General features: G+C 40.3%; 3 protein-coding genes across 5 annotated transcripts; 1 reads left to right on the top strand and 2 right to left on the bottom strand.

Moving 5' to 3' along the window:
- Positions 1-1,540: 1,540 nt before the first annotated feature.
- On the bottom strand, positions 1,541-11,345 carry e4f1 (E4F transcription factor 1). Of its 3 annotated transcripts, XM_086289106.1 has the most exons (15): positions 9,569-9,670; positions 9,110-9,237; positions 8,727-8,857; positions 8,549-8,633; positions 7,594-7,775; positions 7,368-7,488; positions 7,111-7,263; positions 6,773-6,963; positions 5,585-5,824; positions 5,314-5,425; positions 4,265-4,482; positions 3,986-4,184; positions 3,734-3,897; positions 2,426-2,485; positions 1,541-2,277 (listed from the first exon to the last, which is right to left on the bottom strand). In XM_086289106.1, exons 2-15 carry the CDS (start codon positions 9,204-9,206, stop codon positions 1,912-1,914), a joined length of 2,319 nt encoding a protein of 772 aa, XP_086145232.1. In that variant the 5' UTR covers positions 9,207-9,237; positions 9,569-9,670; the 3' UTR covers positions 1,541-1,911. The 3 variants fall into 3 exon arrangements, with proteins under 3 accessions (XP_086145232.1, XP_086145231.1, XP_086145233.1); XM_086289105.1 differs by lacking the exon at positions 9,569-9,670 and having other exon boundaries at positions 9,110-9,273; XM_086289107.1 differs by lacking the exons at positions 8,549-8,633; positions 8,727-8,857; positions 9,110-9,237; positions 9,569-9,670 and adding an exon at positions 11,302-11,345.
- LOC147332521 (cytosolic Fe-S cluster assembly factor narfl-like) lies at positions 10,685-15,716 on the top strand. Its single transcript, XM_086289108.1, has 11 exons — positions 10,685-10,787; positions 11,774-11,869; positions 11,954-12,097; positions 12,185-12,314; positions 12,401-12,535; positions 13,102-13,220; positions 13,317-13,446; positions 13,527-13,599; positions 13,725-13,862; positions 14,117-14,274; positions 14,662-15,716. Exons 1-11 carry the CDS (start codon positions 10,722-10,724, stop codon positions 14,901-14,903), a joined length of 1,431 nt encoding a protein of 476 aa, XP_086145234.1. The 5' UTR covers positions 10,685-10,721; the 3' UTR covers positions 14,904-15,716.
- Positions 15,552-17,416, bottom strand: LOC147332520 (transcription factor E4F1-like). Its single transcript, XM_086289118.1, has 4 exons — positions 17,225-17,416; positions 16,999-17,119; positions 16,742-16,894; positions 15,552-16,594 (listed from the first exon to the last, which is right to left on the bottom strand). The coding sequence occupies exons 1-4, from the start codon at positions 17,285-17,287 to the stop codon at positions 16,362-16,364; spliced, it is 570 nt and encodes a 189-aa protein (XP_086145244.1). The 5' UTR covers positions 17,288-17,416; the 3' UTR covers positions 15,552-16,361.
- Positions 17,417-17,876: the final 460 nt, after the last annotated feature.

The raw sequence follows: 17,876 nt of genomic DNA, 5'->3' as shown, positions 1-17,876 counted from the left end.
TGCAAGCTCCATGAACACACACAGCTATGGATTCCAGCTGCTTCAATGTTGCATTAACTGGCATTAACTCAGCCAGTTAATGCGAGAGAAGTCTAGCTGCTCATTAAAGATTTCTGGTTTGATCAGAAAATAAAACATTGGTCCATACACCTGAAAGTCGCAAAAATGCATTGTGTCTGGAGTCTACGGATATATCCGTGTATTTCTTCCTTCCCTTATAACTTCCCTTCAACTCATTAATGTCACCTAAAAGGTAAACCTGTTTCTCCATCACCTGTTCAGCTCTGATGATTCAGTAAGGACATCTCCTGGTTTCATTTTCATGTTTCCCTCTCAACACATACCCAAACAGACATCATGACCAGCAGCTTTACAGCTGTGGCTCCAGCAAACATCAGCTGATACTGGAAATTAATATTAAATCAATTCTAACAACAGCTGATCAAGCTTAAACATGCTGCTGTTGTTTAGCGCGACATCCACTGGTTTCCTCTTTCTGGCGCAAGGCGGGCGATAAACAAACAAGAGAGAAAAGCCGATCAGCTGATCATTGATCAGTTTCATGATTGAAGTAGCAACAGGAGGGGGAGAGAATGAGAGAAGAGTCAGTCACGAGGCAAACTGTTCCTTTTCACCTCAATACCAAACGCGTAATATTTTCTCTGAATACGGGACATTCCGTCTTTTTACAGGACGGTTGGCAACTTTACTAACCTTATGAATAAAATAAAGTTCACTATCAGTAACATCATAGCACCCACCCAGCTGCAGTACCAGTTGTTGTAACTGACTGTAAAAAGTCAGCATAACGAAAATAAACTCCACTTAAACTTGGTTTATATCTGACCCAGATAGACTGCAGGTCATAACTTCTTACCTGAAGTTCAGTTCACACTCGGACCGGCGGCCGCCTAGGGGCTCTCCTCTTGCCTCCCCTTTCCCTCATCCACCTGCTGGCCTCCACCACTTGCTAATGTTACTGAATCTGAGGAAGCTCCGCCATAGCCACCACCAAACTACTGAGTTATTTTTATACACCGGCCAGCATCTGGCCAATCCACCATCTTTCATTGTTTATACCGTTACAAAATAAATAAAATAAATCATCGGCCCATAAAAACGGAATATCACTGTCGGTTAACCCTTCGCGTGCCAGCCGTGGCACGCGTGCCGCGCGTGCCTAGGGTTGCCGACCCCTGCTCTACAGCCACATATACACTTCTACAACAAAGAAATAAGAACTAATTTAAGACCATAAAGTAAAATGACCAACAACACATTATTTTAGTCAAGCAGCAAAGACACAAAGTAGAAGCATCAGTTTTTCCACTCAGAGAAAACATGACTGGAAAACCCCCCCCCAAAAAACTGAACTATGTAAGAAAATAGCATTTATTTGATGCAAACTCTAGCTAATCTGATATTTTTACATCTATCAAACTTAGAGATTCATTGTGACTGACCAGCTCAGAACAGCCACAGTGTTTTTCACACCTGACCGAGACATGAAGGAAGGAAAAACTGAAATTAAATGATGTCATTTTATGTAAAAAACAGCTATTTTTATTTGCCGTACAAAAACTGCCAAAAACTAGGCAACGACAAATGGCATGTTTCATTTATTTCATCAAAAAACAAACCTGCATTTGTGCATGCCTATCATTTTAAGATCCAAAAGTTCCCAAATTAGACAAAACATTTAATGAAGAGAATAATGTTAGTAGATCGACCAACAAAAATGAGCTGTGTGATGAAGCAGTAGTCCTGTGGCACACTTGTGTACCGCATGAATCAAAAACACTTTGGCCTTAGTTTGGGTTTTTTTCACTTGAAGTGCAAATAAACTGTACAGTTACTGGCTACAAAGTCATAATCAAAGCCACAACAGTCTGTAGTTAGCATCCGCTTTGATCATACAACGACTGTTTGAAACTCCACCTCGTCTGGGGAGGTGATGACATATTCCTCTTGCTGCTGCACCACTTGTACTCCTTCTTCCAATGTTTCCTCCGTGGTAACCATAGTAACAGTTCCCTCCGCTGTACCTGCCCTGGCCAGCAGTCTGCCATCACTGATGGCGGAGGCCAGCGTCATGGCCACCTGCTCGGTGAGGCTCTCGGGCGTGGCGATGGTGATGGTATCGCCGCAGTCAGAGATGGACAGGCCTTCCTCGTTCTCGGCCACATTTCGCACAATGATCTGGTGGCTGCTTGCGCCACCCGCACTCTGCGATTGGCTGACGAGTCTCTGCACCACCTTCACGATGTGGTTTCCCATCTGGGAGGGACAGAGTTTGATGGCTTTTTTGTTTCATTTTGTTTTTTTAAAACACTATATGGGTTCAACTTGAATTTTAGCAAATAATGAGATTCACATATTCTGCAAAATGCTCCAACACACGTTCATATAATCCTTGTGAACCAACCTCATTTTGGCTGTCTTCAATGACCGTCACTTCTTGCTGCACTTCCTCCTCCGTTTGTGTCTGAATGATGGAAAACAACAAAGCAAATTAATAATCAGGATTTTTGTGTTTATTTAGACACTGTGGATGCATGCAAACAAATCCTTTGAGTGGACTGCAAATGGACTTAAGGTATCTAACAGGACCACACAACGTCCTTCTCCAGAGTACAAGTCTAATTGGCCCTGATTTAGAGTGCACACAGTTGCTTTTAATCTACTGGCTGCTTTGAAATCCACCTACATTACAATTCCTGACAAAGTCATATCTGTTGCACATTTTATTATGTACTTCCAGTTCCTGCTCTCCCTATTTCAATCTTCCCACATATGGACACAAGAACAGGAGGTCCCCAAGTCCACAAAATCATAGGCCAAATATATGCGTTCATGAATTCTTACAAATGCTTCACAGCCTTAAGGCAGCTTGTACAGAAAAAAAAATGCTTCAAACAGTGCTCGACAAAAGCCATATTTGTTTTTGCTGGTTTTCAAACTAAATTTCTCTGGTATGAATGGAAAATGCTCAAAGTACTAATTTGGTTTAAAAAAAACTTTTGATTTTTTGTTTAAAAAGATAAAAGGAGTTTTCCTTTTGAAATTCAGACCTTTACAAACTGCCTTAGTTCTGACTAAATGCATATACTATTATATATTGTACATATATTTATTAGTTTCAGATGTAGCCAGTCTTGTATTTTGCTTGTTTACATTATTGTATTTTGCACAACTCTGTTGCTTGTGAAGCTCGCACACAAGAATTTCACTCACATGTGCTGTACCAATGTACCTGCACATGTGATGTGACAATAAAAGTGATTTGATTTGATTTTGATTTGACTTTCCACTGAATACAAAATTGCTCTTTAAGTATTTCAACCCCATTCCAGTCATTCTGCAGTAACACTTCTCTTTAAAACTAATGAAATATCACATACAACATTTTGCTGTGGTTCGGAAATCTCGTAATCTAGGCCCTAAACATGGCAAAGGAAATTGTTTGGCTGTAATCAGCGACCCAATCAGTTCCCTGCAGATATAATCATTTAGTACAACTTGAAGAGTGAAATTACACACTTCAGCTTGCACTTTAGTCGCTGATCTAAAAGAGAGAATAGCACCTGCTGTGACTGAACTCTGGACAGATTTGGCAACATGCTCCAAACTTTGAACCCCCCCTCACAGCAACTGTTTAACAGCTTTGTTTTTTTCTGCCCATCTAATAACTGTTATGCAAAGACTATGTTTTCTGTTAACCTGTAGTGCTAACCTTGATTATATACTCTTGTGTGTCTGCCACCACTGAGGAGAACTCCACCAACACAGCGTTAGGATCGTCTGAGATGATGGCTGTTGCATCGGGACTGTCCAGTGTTGTCTGTCCTTCTGTTAAAACAACCTGCTGCTCACAGGCGTCATCCTTATGGCAGCCGCCTGGTATAAATACAGGTTGTGTTAACTGGGCTGTTTGCATCTGTGCTGCCAGTACATAAGTCAGTTAGGCTTTGTGTGTCGTCCTGACCTTTAGCGCGCATGTGCCGATTGAGAGTCCCGTGCTCAGCAAAGCCCCGTGCACACTTTGGGCACTTGAAAGGCTTCTCGCCGGTGTGATGGCGGATGTGTCGTACCAGAGAGCCTTTCTCTCTGAAGCCCCTCGAGCAAAACTGACACACATACGGTCTTACATCACCATGAGTCCGCTGGTGCACTTGCAAGGCATTCTGAGAAAGAGAAGAAAATCTGTTAGACTGGAGTGAAATCCCCCATGCCATTAGTTCAAGAATTTTTTTTAATGAATTACCTTGGTTTTGTATGCCTTGTTGCATCTGGTACAGTGGTAAGGTCTGTCATCTGAGTGTGCCCTCATGTGTTCCCGTACATGGCCGATGGTTTTGTAGAGCTTGCCACACTCGCCGCACTTGTATCTCCTCTCGTTGACATGGACTTCCATGTGTTTCTTCAGCAGGTAACCAGTTAGAAACTCTTTATGGCACAGTGTACACTTGAAGGGCTTATAACCTGCATAAAGAGGAAGGGAAACACAAGAACAAAACATCTTTTACCACAAGTGGCACCTATAAAGCAAGAAGGTCAGAACTGAGACAACAAAAGACTGAATCCAGCACACTTGGCATGACTTTGTAGAGTGTAAATAACGATAGAGAAATCAGCGGCGACTTTCTGTATTTCTCTGTATTTGGCAACAGGAACAACTATGTTGGAAGTTGGTAAGACCGAGTCACACGATGAGAGTTAATTTCAAAACAAAAAAACAAACAAACAAACAAACAAACAAAAAAACATGACAAGGACGAGGGAGGTCTCTGGTGACTAAAAAATCTCATTAACCCTAATAAAAAAAATTACAGGTTAAATAAAATTACGAAAGTATAGCTAACAAAGTTGAGCAAGCAACCAAAAGACGTGTGAATGACAGAGTGGACTCCAAGTCATTCGCAACATTTTGCTCTCCTCACTTTCCCCATCTACTCTACTGCCCTGTGAAAATAAAGGCCTAATAATTAAAACATAAATAAATTACTTATTTATCTATATTTTTTTAAACAAAATCCTGGCACCAGTATAATGGGTGTGGTTAAATGTAGCAAGAATATTCAGCATATATTTAAGAGCCACTGGAAAGTGACAAACAATCTTTAATAATGAAGTCGTATTTTTAGCTAACGTTAGCAGTGCTAGAGTCAGCAACCTTCAGTCCTTGCTGTTTAACATCCACACGCCCATGAAGAATGTGATTCCTGTAGTCAAGTGGTTTCATACCAGTTTACTCTGACACAGCCTCCATACAACCATTAATTGATGAAGTCGCAGTGCTGGGTAGAGACTTACCTAAATGGCCCTTAACATGAAAGCGGAAATAATTCAATCCCTTGAAGGAGCGGTTACAGTGTGGACAAGTGTGCAGTTTTGATGATGTCCGATCACCACTGTCACCCGTTTCCTACAAAACAAAAACCACAGAAAACTTAAAATGCACCAGAAAGAAAATACAACAGTGTCTCGTGATGAAAAACCTTGACTTTTAACAAAATAACGAAGCGTACCATTTCCTGGTCTGGTGAATGTATATGCTGTGTCAATTCACACTCCCAGTACTTACCTCCTCCATCTCCACAAACTCCTCTTTAACTTGGATCTCAATGACGCCTCCGTCGGCTTCAGGGTGCTCCGAAACAACTTTATTTATCTCCTCAGTTGCATGTGGGGTCTCTGTCTCTTCAACTACAGTCTCCTCTGTCCCCAGTGCAATGCCAGAGTTGATGATGGCCTGACAGATGAGATTGTCACCTGCTGCTGCAGCAGCCGCCAGAGCTTCTGCCTGAGACTGCTCCACCACCACCTGACATGAGAGAGACCGACAGCACAGACAAGGAAAGAATGACAGGCTTTAAACTAGAGAGCATGAGTCATAACACAATCTGTGCTAATTTCATTAGACTATCCTGCAGCTGACTGTTGCCTCTCACCAGTCACTGCAGCCCGGAGAGTAGCTGGTGAGCATTTTGTAGACAAGTCTGTCTCTTACATGCAAACTAAAGGCGATGGCAGCGATATGCTAGCAACCAAATAATCACAAAGAGGTTTCTGCCAACTGATCGAGGAATACACAATGTTTTCCCCAGGGAGAGATGAGTCGCTATGAGAAAACCAGTGTCACTGACTGGTCTCTAGGCTTGTGTGACTGGGGCTTTAGCAATGATTTTCCCAGCAATTGTCATCAAGCTGCAGCCACCACATGCAACCGGTCAGTGAACTTATTTTTCCCCTCATGACCTGCGGTTCCCAGATGGTCACTGACCTGTGTGACTCAGGCCTTATTCACTTAATCCTACATTTTCACCTTGCTTGTTACATCCCAGTTAATGTCACATGGTTACCAGTCACACATCTGCAAAACCTCAATAGTACCACCACTGCCAACTAGTGTATCTGCAGTGTAATTACAGAGGGGTGCAGATATTGAAAAGCATGTTAGATATAAGTGGGATAAACTGATTTCATTTTTACAGGAAAGCTCTCTGTAGTAAGCTGGAGCACTGTGAGAAATGTTACATTTGAACAAATAGAAAACTACATCAAAGAAAAGTTCCAGAAATTATGAATGCTGGCAATCATCTCTTTGCAGATTTGAAGAAAAAAAAAAAATTCTGTGTAACTCTACTTTAAACTGCCTCAAAAGAATCTCGTGCAAAAATGCACCAAATAACTTTAAAGGAGAGGATTCAGTATGTCTTATGTGTGCATTTTAGCAAGAGTTTAAAAATAGTGTTTGAATCTTCATCCTAACCTGTTGCTCCTGTGTAGTTCCATCAACCTCCATTGTAAAGTGGACCTGATGGAGAACCTCTTGGGAACCAGACTCTACCACACTGACCACAGCGGTCTCAGCCTCCACCATTTCCTGCTCCACCGGCTGCTGCTCCTCCACAACTACAACCTCTTGCTGGGCAGCCACTGCAGCTTGATCAGCGTCGATTCCTGAACAAATCGCAAAGAATCAGCAAATCTTCAAACTGAGGCATAATACACTATAAATTAAACTGACTATACATCCATAAAGACGACTTGTTAGTTTTTAGCTAGTTTCTTAAGAACAAATACACAAAGACAGGAGCTAAATCCAACCTTTCTGCACTCCATCCTTGCTGACCAGGATTTCCTTGTACTGAACAAAGCGGATCTTTTCTGTGCATGGTGTGAGAGCTTTGAGGTGTCTGGTGAGAGCACCGGATTCTCTGAAGGCCTGGCCACACAGGGTACATCGATACGGCCGCTCATCTGCAAGAGAAAAGATGTCATTTAAAATGTAGTTAGGTCATTTTCACGAGATGACGTCGGATTAAATAAATAGGTCTCGTGTGACGTCGGTTTTCTCGTCGTACCGGTGTGGCGACGGTTGTGACGAATCAGGGAACCTTTTGTTCGAAACGACGTCCCACATAGGTCACATGAGAAGTTTTTCTGGTCACTGTGAGTTTTCATGTGCGTTCTCAAGATATTGGTCTGAGAAGAAGAAAAAATGAATAAATCACACAGGCCAAATTAGCAACATAAACTCCTAATAACCATTGTGTTTACATTTTCCAATTAAAATAAATGCAAACTCACAGTTTTAAATGTTTTTTTACAAAGGTGGCAAATGTAACGTCCCTCTGTGTTGACTTTATACATGAGCTTGTCACTGTCACCACTGTCAGATACGACTCCTTCTGTTTCATCTGACTGGTCAGACACTTTAAGGGAAGCAGTTTTCTTCCTGCGCCCTCGACCTAACTGAGTGTCGCTTACATCTGTGAGGAGGAAAAAGAAAAAAAAGCCAAAGTAATAATTCAATCTGAAATCTAATAAAAAGCTTAAAACAATGTTAACTTGAGCTGAAGAGACTTGTCACTAACATACTGAACATTGTCTCATCTCAGCCTCTTAGGATTTAGATTAATGCTGGGATTAAACACACATTGAGAAAAATACAATGTGGGAAATGCAGGTAAATACAAGCCAAATTCAAAAAGATGGGTCATTGTGTAAACTGTAAATATAAACAGAATCCATTTCTAAATCTCATAAACCCTTAATTTATTCACAATAGAACACAAAAAAACCATTAAATGTTTAAACTGATACCAGGCACGATTATCTCATCAAAATTACTGTATCACGGCTTCTCGGGGCCAAAGCTCATTTAAAATGGATTTGAGGCAAAGTGAAAAACAGATCTGCGGTCAAATAAAGTCAAAATCTGAAATTCTTTTTGGAAAAGATGGATGCAGTGTCCTCTGGATTAAAGACAGAGAGACCATGGGATTGTCGTCTGCGCTAAGGTCAAAAGCCTGCATCTCTGATGTTATGAGTGTGCACTAATATTTATGTAATTACAAGCTTGGGCATCTGGAAAGGCATCATTAATGCTTTTTCATAAAATATGGGTTTAAGAGGTTTGAAAATCATTAAATTCTGTTTATTTATATTTACAAAGGATCCATTTTTAAAATTTGTATTATGAGGTCTATCATTGCATTAGCTAAACGGCTAACAGGGGAATAGATTTTGCTGCTTGACTCACCGTCGGTAGTCTTCACTGCCTCTGCTGAAGATGCTCCTTCAGCCGTTTTCGCCTCTGAAGAAGAAATTCCATTGACCGCAGCAACCTGTGAAAATTTTACAGCATTCAACCTGATGTGACTCAGTAAAAACCCTCCGATTTTAGAGTGTTCCCCGAAAACACACATCACATCTTATACCTCTGGGCTGCCATCGAGGCTGCTGGCGTCCCGTGCCTCCACACGTTTGCAGTGGTGTAACTTGTGCTGGATGAAAGCCTCCAATGTGGAAAACTCGGACTGACAGCGTCCGCACTTGTGTACATCTTCATCTAAAAAGCACAGAAACAAGCCCTTACAATGTGCGGCAACCTCACCTGTTTTTGCAGTAAGCCATCACCTGTCTTCTGTAAAGTTTTCCCAAATACTGGCTGGACTTCTAACGTGGACAACGCTGAGGCGAGGTCGCAAACAAGCTAATCTTGCTAACGGCAGTTAGCAACATTTGAAGATGAAGGAAGTTAGGCCCAAACACAATAATCAATAAACAGTTCAGATCTGCTTTAGCTGCTATGAGGACTCACCTTCGTCTCCCAGCGTGGTTTGAATGGTGATCGTCTCATTGCCGTTCTTCGTTTGCTCCCGCTCACTTTCTGCCGTATGATTATTTTCCACACTCATGTCGTTTCAATCCTCCGTCTCTGTCGCAACGCTGCAAAAGGGAGGAAAACATGGCGGATTTACGACCCCGTAGTCATAACAACAAAGAGCGCGTGCGTATGTCTTCTCGCGGACAGAAAGGCGAAAATTCATTATGTTGAAAATGCATGTTTACATACACATAATACAGGCAGCTCTCATTCAGCTCAGTACATTTAATATAAGATTTATTAGGAAAGAATATACAATATTTCTATTTCTATTTTTCCTTCATATATGCGCAGTTGAAATGACGTGTGACGGGTAAATAATATATAGAGACATTTCTAGAAGAAAACAAACTATAAATGGCGCTCGCTGTATACATGTATGTCTTTACAAACCACTGGGAAATCCCACAAACCGGTGGCAATAATACATGTGAGGAGTGCTCCTTTGCACCCACACTCTTAAACGAGTTAATCCCAAATGAGTTAAACTTAAAGGAGTGAGGAAAACAACGGTTTCTGTTATGCTCCAGTTGGTATTTTTCCTGGTATGGTTAGAGCTAACTGCTGAGTGAAAGGTAACTTTAAATCACTTCTAAGTTGTAATACTTATCTTCTTCTTCTTCATCTTCTTCTTCTTCTTCTTCTTCTTCTTTAATGCCAGAGCTAAATCGACATTTTAAATCATCCTCTCAAAATTTCAGATTATTATGTTAGAATGTCAGTTTACTGAGTATCTTGAAAATGTATGATACATAACATATGGACAGGAAACAAAAATTTTCAGCAGAAACATGTTCCCACTGCTGAAGAAAACTGTTTTTTGCTATTTGTAAGACAAACTTTAGATATATTGAAAAATTTGAAATTTCATAAATAACTCGAAATTTTAAGATACTTAGTAAGTGGAAATATGTAACTTGAAAGTTTGAGATAATAACTCAAGATTTCGACCCAGCTCTGCCTTACTTTTTTTTTTTTTTACTGTGGCAGAAATAAATTTCCACATCCATGTAACAAGTGTGTAGTCTAGGTTCATGCTGGCTGTAGTTGCTCACATCGAACCTTGATAATGGCCCATGGCATTGCACTTAATGCAAGGGAGACTTCTTCAAGAGGTCTAATTTTATGAACTTACATTTGTATTGATTTAAATGGAGAAGGAACAAACTCTTGTCCCTGCTTCACATCGCCTGTTTCAATGCTTCGTTGCCTTATGTTACAGTCATTTCATATTTACACAGAGACCTTTATGAGTCATGAGTGGCAACACTAAGCAGTACAAAAATAAGACTTTGGCAAATGTACTGGTGATCTTTTACCCTTAAATGACCTTGCAGTGGGGGGGTCATTTAAGGGTCAAGTGGTTTTACGCTTTAAAGAAAACATTCGTAGAAAAAAGATAATTGTGGGTATCAGTGTTTTGGCTTCGTAAAACAATATAATTTATGTATTTATTGACATAGGTATACAGTTGACATTTCTAAGGTTTGTGTCTGTGTTTCTCCCTGCTATTCGCGACATACGAGTAAACTTTACGGCAGTAAATATGGCTTCTCATTTCAGCGGTGTGCTGCAGCTGACAGACCTCGATGATTTTATAACTCCTTCTCAGGCAGGTTTTGTAACACTCGTGTAACATCTTACAATATCATATGTATTTTTGTGGGACATCGCTAACGAGTGATTAGCTTCACGTGTATGTATAAAAAAATAATACTAATTGAAGAAAACCTACCCAAGTCGCTAGCATATCTAACCGTAACTGTTCTTATCTGTTGTGAGTTGACATAGAGTAGTTTTCGAACAAAGTTCGCCATATTACGATATTTATAAATTGGAGTAATTTTGTCTCAGTTTGTAAAATCCGTGAACTTTAAAGTGACGAGACGGATGTTGCGCAGTTAGCTTACTGCTAGTTATAGCGATCATGACGCAAGTATGACGAACTGCTGGAAACAAGTCTTTTAAAAAAAGCTTATCGCGCTCGCTAGCAATGGTTTTGTGTTTTATGTCCTATCATATACTTTTTCCTGTGTTGTTTTAGTTTTCTTTGGTGCCTCTGGGCGTTGTCATAAATTGTTTTCTATTGTACATGAATGGAAAGGCGGTTGATCGAGATGACATACCTATGGAGGAATGAAATGCCTAGTGAACCTTTTAACCAGATTAAGCTGATGAGCCACACCATGAAGATATGAGAAAAAAGGTGTGGAAGTTAGGTTAAGAAGACCTAAGGTGAAGGTGACCAATCAGTGAGCAGCAGTATGTGTTTCAGTATGTTGCTCCGAGAAGGAGCAATGTTTGCTTTGAGAGTGTTGATAGAGAAGGTCTGAAGGTGTTGCACTGTGTCTTTGTGGAACCAGAGAAAGCAGGAATGGGGAAAAGAGGTAGACCTTAGTGAGATTCATGGATGTAGTGAAAAAGGACATGCAGAGAGTTGGTGTGACAGGAGGGGATACTAGGGCCAGGTGGTGGAAGATGATCCACCGTGGCAAACCCCAAAATTGAGAACAATAAAAGAATTAAAAGAACATTGTATGTGGATTTAGCATTTAAAAAATTGCTAATTTCTTTTTTCTTGTTGACTTTTTTCTGCAGGAGTGTGTTAAGCCTGTCAAACTAGAGAAGAAACAAGGTAAATCTGTGGCCAAAATACAGATAGAAGATGATGGCAGTTATATACAAGTCAACAAGGTGGGTTTAAAGGCTTGAGTTTGAGTTGTTGAATTTCAGGTATTGCACCGCCCCATATTTTGAGTTCATCAAATGTGTTTTTAGGATGGTGGGAAGCAGAAGTTGGAGAAAGCAAAGATCACACTGAACGACTGTTTGGCCTGCAGTGGCTGTATCACCTCAGCTGAGAGTGTCCTCATCACACAGCAAAGCCATGAAGAGCTCTTCAAAGTGCTCCGTAGGAACAAGGTAGAGTTACGTCGTCTGAATGCTACTTACATGAGACTAATAATTTAGCCTGGCATCATTTTCACCTGTGAATCATTTCAACTTCAGGCCAATGAGACAGAGCAAAAGATTGTGGTGGTGTCAGTGTCACCACAGGCCAGAGCCTCCCTGGCAGCACATTATAACCTGAGCAGTAGTGAGGCAGGCAGGAGGCTTACCTCGTTCTTCAAAGACCTTGGTGAGTGTAAATATGCATTCAAACAATGGGCTTATTTAGGTTGACATAGTCACCTCTGAAAATTGTTGTTGTTACTGTTGTTGCAGGAGTTCATCATGTGTTTGATACCAGCTTCAGTCGGACCTTTAGTCTGCTGGAAAGTCAGAGAGAGTTTGTGGAGCGTTTCCAAAGGAAGGAACAGGATAGTAAGGCCCTGCCCATGCTAACGTCAGCCTGTCCAGGTATTCCACCAGAAACACTCAGGAGCACAAAGTAAAATTAGTGATGTTGGAGGGTCCTGCCTTTTTCACGTCATCCTTGTTTGTCTTTCATCGTTTACTGTCCTTGTGTGTAAAAAAAAAAAAAAAATAAAAAAAAATAAATAAATAAATAAAAAATGTTCCACTCTCACAAAGAAAGATAGAATGTTTAAAATTTTATTAGGTACTTGGTATATTTATTGATTTGATCAAAGGTTAAATTAACAGAAGTCAGTCCTCCAGTGTCAAATAATATCTAGTAATCCAGTATGCAGTTGGGTTAGTTAACAGTGATGGGCCACATAACTGACATAATACTGTGTAGAAGTCTTGGGCCACCTTTCATTTCTTTATATTTTGCTAGAAAAATGGTGGAAATAGATGGAGTGATTTATTGAAATGTGCAAAATGAAACTGAAATAGAGTAGATAATGGGTACACAGAGTTTGTACAATTCTAACAAGCTTGAAAGTCAATAATTAGTCTGACCAACTTTATTCTTCAACCCAGCCTGGACTGTCTTAGGCAAGTGTCTCTCTTTGGTTCAGGGTGGATCTGTTATGCAGAGAAGACTCACGGGGAGTATATTCTTCCATTTATTAGTACCACTCGCTCCCCCCAGCAGATGATGGGATCTTTGGTCAAAAGCTATTTTGCTGAACGACAGGTGAGCTTTGTATTTGTTGAGGAGTGGTGTAAATATACACAGTTCAAAAGTCTCAAAAAGAGAGGCTGCTGAAATGTGTGTTCCATGTATTTTTAGAAGCTGAGTCCACAGCAGATCTACCATGTGGCAGTAATGCCTTGCTTTGACAAGAAACTTGAGGCTTCACGGTCAGACTTCTACATGCCCAACGCTGAGACCCGTGAAGTGGATTGTGTCATCACGTCTGGTACAGTGATTACTCCTATAGTGGTCTTTGTGCGTATGGACTCGCATTATCGTCGGTCTTATTTTTCCTATCTATTAAAGGGGAGGTTCTGAAAATGCTGGAGGAGGAAAATGTGTCCCTTAATGATCTGGAGTCTGCTGCCCCAGATATAATGTACGTTCTTTTTCATTTTGCTTTTTTTTTTTTTAAAAATTGATAATTCACTCACATAAAGTAATTATACAATTCCACCTGCATAGCTAGACTCATTCCCTATTCATTTATTTTTTTTATCACAGGTTCAGCAGTTTCTGTGGAGATGAGTTCCTGAGTCATGCTGGGAGTGGATCAGGAGGTTACCTGCATCACGTTTTTACACATGCTGCCAAGCACCTTTTCGGAGAGGAGGTGAAGAATCTTACCTACAAGACCCTCAGGTGAGCATGTCGCCTCTTCTTAAAGCAGCAGAAGCGCTTCACGGTGGTGTGATGTGTCCTGGAACAGCCAAGCTCGAAACCAAATATAAATGAGGACACATTCTGTGCTCGTGATGCACATTCACAGTAGCTAGATCATCTCAAAGTAACACTACTCATGAGACTGATTATGCCACTCCACCATGTCAGGGGAATGTTCAGTTTCTGTTGATTTATATGATGCAAGAACCCGACACAATCACTCTTTGCCACAGGAATAAAGACTTCCAGGAGGTGAGTCTAGAGAAAGATGGCGTTGTCCTGCTGTGCTTTGCCTCAGCCTACGGCTTCCGCAACATTCAGAACCTGGTGCAAAAACTCAAGAGGGGAAAATCGCCTTACCACTTTGTTGAAGTTATGGCCTGCCCATCAGGTGAGGTGAAAAATGCAGATGTTCAACTTTCCAGATACCTTTTTTTTTTTTTTTTTTTTCATGTGAGCCATTGAACTTTTGACCTATTAGAATAGGAGGTTACCCACATAAGAGACTGAATTGTTACCTCAGCACTATCATTTTTACATGCAAATTAGCCACGCTAAGCGATAAGCTGGTCCGAATGTTTTAAAAATGGCATTGCTACATACAAATGGACATGAAATTATAAGATGCAGCATTTAGTCACATCTGTGAAGTGAATAGTACAACATGCATGCATTACATCGTCAGGGGAATAACCAACAAACAAACTCCACAATAGTCACATCAGCTTGCCGTTTGTTATTTAATGTTTATCTATGTTTGTCTTTACCTCTTGTTCAGGAAGCCTGAATGGCGGCGGGCAGGTGAAGCCCTCGACTGGCCAAAACCAAAAGGAGTTGCTCCAGAAAGTTGAGGATCTCTACAAAGCAGAGCGCCCCCTGTTGCCAGAAGATGACGCTCGCGTAGCTGAATTGTACCAGTCCTGGCTCAACAGTGTAGGAGATGAAAGAGCCAAAGAGCTGTTACACACACAATACCACACTGTGGAAAAAATGACCAATGGTCTCGCTATGAAGTGGTGATACATGTTTTTTGTTGTCCAGCAGAGTGTTTCTGCAGAGTTTTATTTTGCACAAATTTTGGACAGGCTGTGTCTACAGATCGTCCAAATATATAATATTTGTTTGCTAATACCTCTTTGTAAAACACTTTCCTCACCTAAAAGCTTTATGGCAGAGGGGTATACAATGAAGGAAGACCAACACAGTCAGGCTGTCTCTTCCTTAGCTGCCTTGACAAAACCTAAAACCAGAGTCGGCGATAATGGAGGTGGTTATCAAGTTTCTCTGTTAAACTGGCATTTCTGCTTCAGGTTCTATGTACACTCACATTAAAAAATGAGCATTTCACACATCACACGACGACTCTTGCACACAAAATGATCCCTATGAGTGTCATCCAATTCTAATCAGAGATGATGCTTTACAGCTGAGCTTCATTTGTGATGTTACTAAGATACGGCTTAATAACGTGCACATATGTAAGGTATTCCACCAGCAGAGAATCTGTATTGCATTTAAAGATGAAAATGTGCCATTTAACCTGCTTTGAACAGGTTCAGCAAAAGTCATCGCAGTGATTTAGCCACTGGGCCACCTTTGTGCTGCTGAAAACTTTGGTATAAAGTTGACACAGCCAACAAGCTCATATATTCTTAGTAAATATGTGAAAACCTGTTAAAATGTAAGCAAAATGTATTCATTGATTTGATCGTTACATGTGTGTACACATTTTGAAAATAAACATTAATTATAGCTGTGTGTTTTATAAGTTACTGAAAAAAGAACACTGTGTCCTGAATATGGATTGAGACCGATGTTTTAGTAAATAATCTTTTGACTCCCATATACAGCTTTTAGGCTCTTGTATTTTGTGCATGTAATCTTTGGGATGAAAATCATCAATTTACATTCATAGTGATGTTCACTGCATGTATTTTTCTACCCTTGTAATACACTTTAACATATTCGATACCTGTCCCAAAATAGTGAGCACAAGGTAGAGTCTAAATGACAAACAAATTCACTTAAATTAAGGTAAATTAGATCTGAAGCTTTCACTTCCAGAATTAAGAGGACAAAGACACTGGGAAATATATATATACACATATACATCATCTCTAAACTGACCAAAAAAGTTAAATGAGAGAACTGTAGCAATGTTACCAGTGTAATTACAGAGGGGTGCAGATATTGAAAAGCATGTTAGATATAAGTGGGATAAACTGATTTCATTTTTACAGGAAAGCTCTCTGTAGTAAGCTGGAGCACTGTGAGAAATGTTACATTTGAACAAATAGAAAACTACATCAAAGAAAAGTTCCAGAAATTATGAATGCTGGCAATCATCTCTTTGCAGATTTGAAGAAAAAAAAAAAAAATTCTGTGTAACTCTACTTTAAACTGCCTCAAAAGAATCTCGTGCAAAAATGCACCAAATAACTTTAAAGGAGAGGATTCAGTATGTCTTATGTGTGCATTTTAGCAAGAGTTTAAAAATAGTGTTTGAATCTTCATCCTAACCTGTTGCTCCTGTGTAGTTCCATCAACCTCCATTGTAAAGTGGACCTGATGGAGAACCTCTTGGGAACCAGACTCTACCACACTGACCACAGCGGTCTCAGCCTCCACCATTTCCTGCTCCACCGGCTGCTGCTCCTCCACAACTACAACCTCTTGCTGGGCAGCCACTGCAGCTTGATCAGCGTCGATTCCTGAACAAATCGCAAAGAATCAGCAAATCTTCAAACTGAGGCATAATACACTATAAATTAAACTGACTATACATCCATAAAGACGACTTGTTAGTTTTTAGCTAGTTTCTTAAGAACAAATACACAAAGACAGGAGCTAAATCCAACCTTTCTGCACTCCATCCTTGCTGACCAGGATTTCCTTGTACTGAACAAAGCGGATCTTTTCTGTGCATGGTGTGAGAGCTTTGAGGTGTCTGGTGAGAGCACCGGATTCTCTGAAGGCCTGGCCACACAGGGTACATCGATACGGCCGCTCATCTGCAAGAGAAAAGATGTCATTTAAAATGTAGTTAGGTCATTTTCACGAGATGACGTCGGATTAAATAAATAGGTCTCGTGTGACGTCGGTTTTCTCGTCGTACCGGTGTGGCGACGGTTGTGACGAATCAGGGAACCTTTTGTTCGAAACGACGTCCCACATAGGTCACATGAGAAGTTTTTCTGGTCACTGTGAGTTTTCATGTGCGTTCTCAAGATATTGGTCTGAGAAGAAGAAAAAATGAATAAATCACACAGGCCAAATTAGCAACATAAACTCCTAATAACCATTGTGTTTACATTTTCCAATTAAAATAAATGCAAACTCACAGTTTTAAATGTTTTTTTACAAAGGTGGCAAATGTAACGTCCCTCTGTGTTGACTTTATACATGAGCTTGTCACTGTCACCACTGTCAGATACGACTCCTTCTGTTTCATCTGACTGGTCAGACACTTTAAGGGAAGCAGTTTTCTTCCTGCGCCCTCGACCTAACTGAGTGTCGCTTACATCTGTGAGGAGGAAAAAGAAATTTCAATTCAATTCAATTCAATCTTTATTGGCAGACTACATGTCCATAAAAACAAGACAAGAAACACACACACACAACACAAGGTATACCATTAAATATATATATGTATATAAATAAGTATATAAATCATTTGTAAAAATATAAAACCATAATATACATAAAACACAATTACTTAAAATAAATCAATAAATACACAAACACTTTAACCAGTGCTTTCTGAGACTGGATGAGTAACGGGAACCACTCACTGTCGGATCTGTAAGTGCTAAAATTATACTGTTACTCGAACCATCCAGTCGTTCTCTAAAACTGAACATTAACTTTCTTAAAAGTGCTTTAAAAGTCCAGACACCCACAGCTACAAACATCTGACTGGCACTACCACTTCTAGGTATCCTGCAAAGGATTCTCATCGCATCATTATATGCAACATGCAGCTTCTGCATGCTA

This window comes from Aulonocara sp. 'chitande type north' Nkhata Bay, linkage group LG4, assembly GCF_057382095.1.
Source record: "Aulonocara sp. 'chitande type north' Nkhata Bay isolate Kocher_YH1m ecotype deep benthic linkage group LG4, A_spYH_male_GT1.1, whole genome shotgun sequence".
Lineage (NCBI taxonomy): Eukaryota > Metazoa > Chordata > Actinopteri > Cichliformes > Cichlidae > Aulonocara > Aulonocara sp. 'chitande type north' Nkhata Bay.
This window is presented reverse-complemented; position numbering and strand designations above follow the sequence as displayed.

Coding starts and splice junctions, on each gene's coding strand:
- e4f1 (XM_086289106.1), bottom strand. CDS start 9,206: ATGAGTGTGGAAAATAATCATACGGCAGAAAGTGAGCGGGAGCAAACG. Junction 6,964..7,110: donor CAAGGATGGAGTGCAGAAAG/GTTGGATTTAGC, acceptor CGATTTGTTCAG/GAATCGACGCTGATCAAGCT. Junction 2,486..3,733: donor CACAAGAGTATATAATCAAG/GTTAGCACTACA, acceptor TCCATCATTCAG/ACACAAACGGAGGAGGAAGT.
- LOC147332521 (XM_086289108.1), top strand. CDS start 10,722: ATGGCTTCTCATTTCAGCGGTGTGCTGCAGCTGACAGACCTCGATGAT. Junction 13,221..13,316: donor GCTATTTTGCTGAACGACAG/GTGAGCTTTGTA, acceptor ATGTATTTTTAG/AAGCTGAGTCCACAGCAGAT. Junction 14,275..14,661: donor AGTTATGGCCTGCCCATCAG/GTGAGGTGAAAA, acceptor CCTCTTGTTCAG/GAAGCCTGAATGGCGGCGGG.
- LOC147332520 (XM_086289118.1), bottom strand. CDS start 17,287: ATGTATAAAGTCAACACAGAGGGACGTTACATTTGCCACCTTTGTAAA. Junction 17,120..17,224: donor GTAAAAAAACATTTAAAACT/GTGAGTTTGCAT, acceptor TCTTCTTCTCAG/ACCAATATCTTGAGAACGCA. Junction 16,595..16,741: donor CAAGGATGGAGTGCAGAAAG/GTTGGATTTAGC, acceptor CGATTTGTTCAG/GAATCGACGCTGATCAAGCT.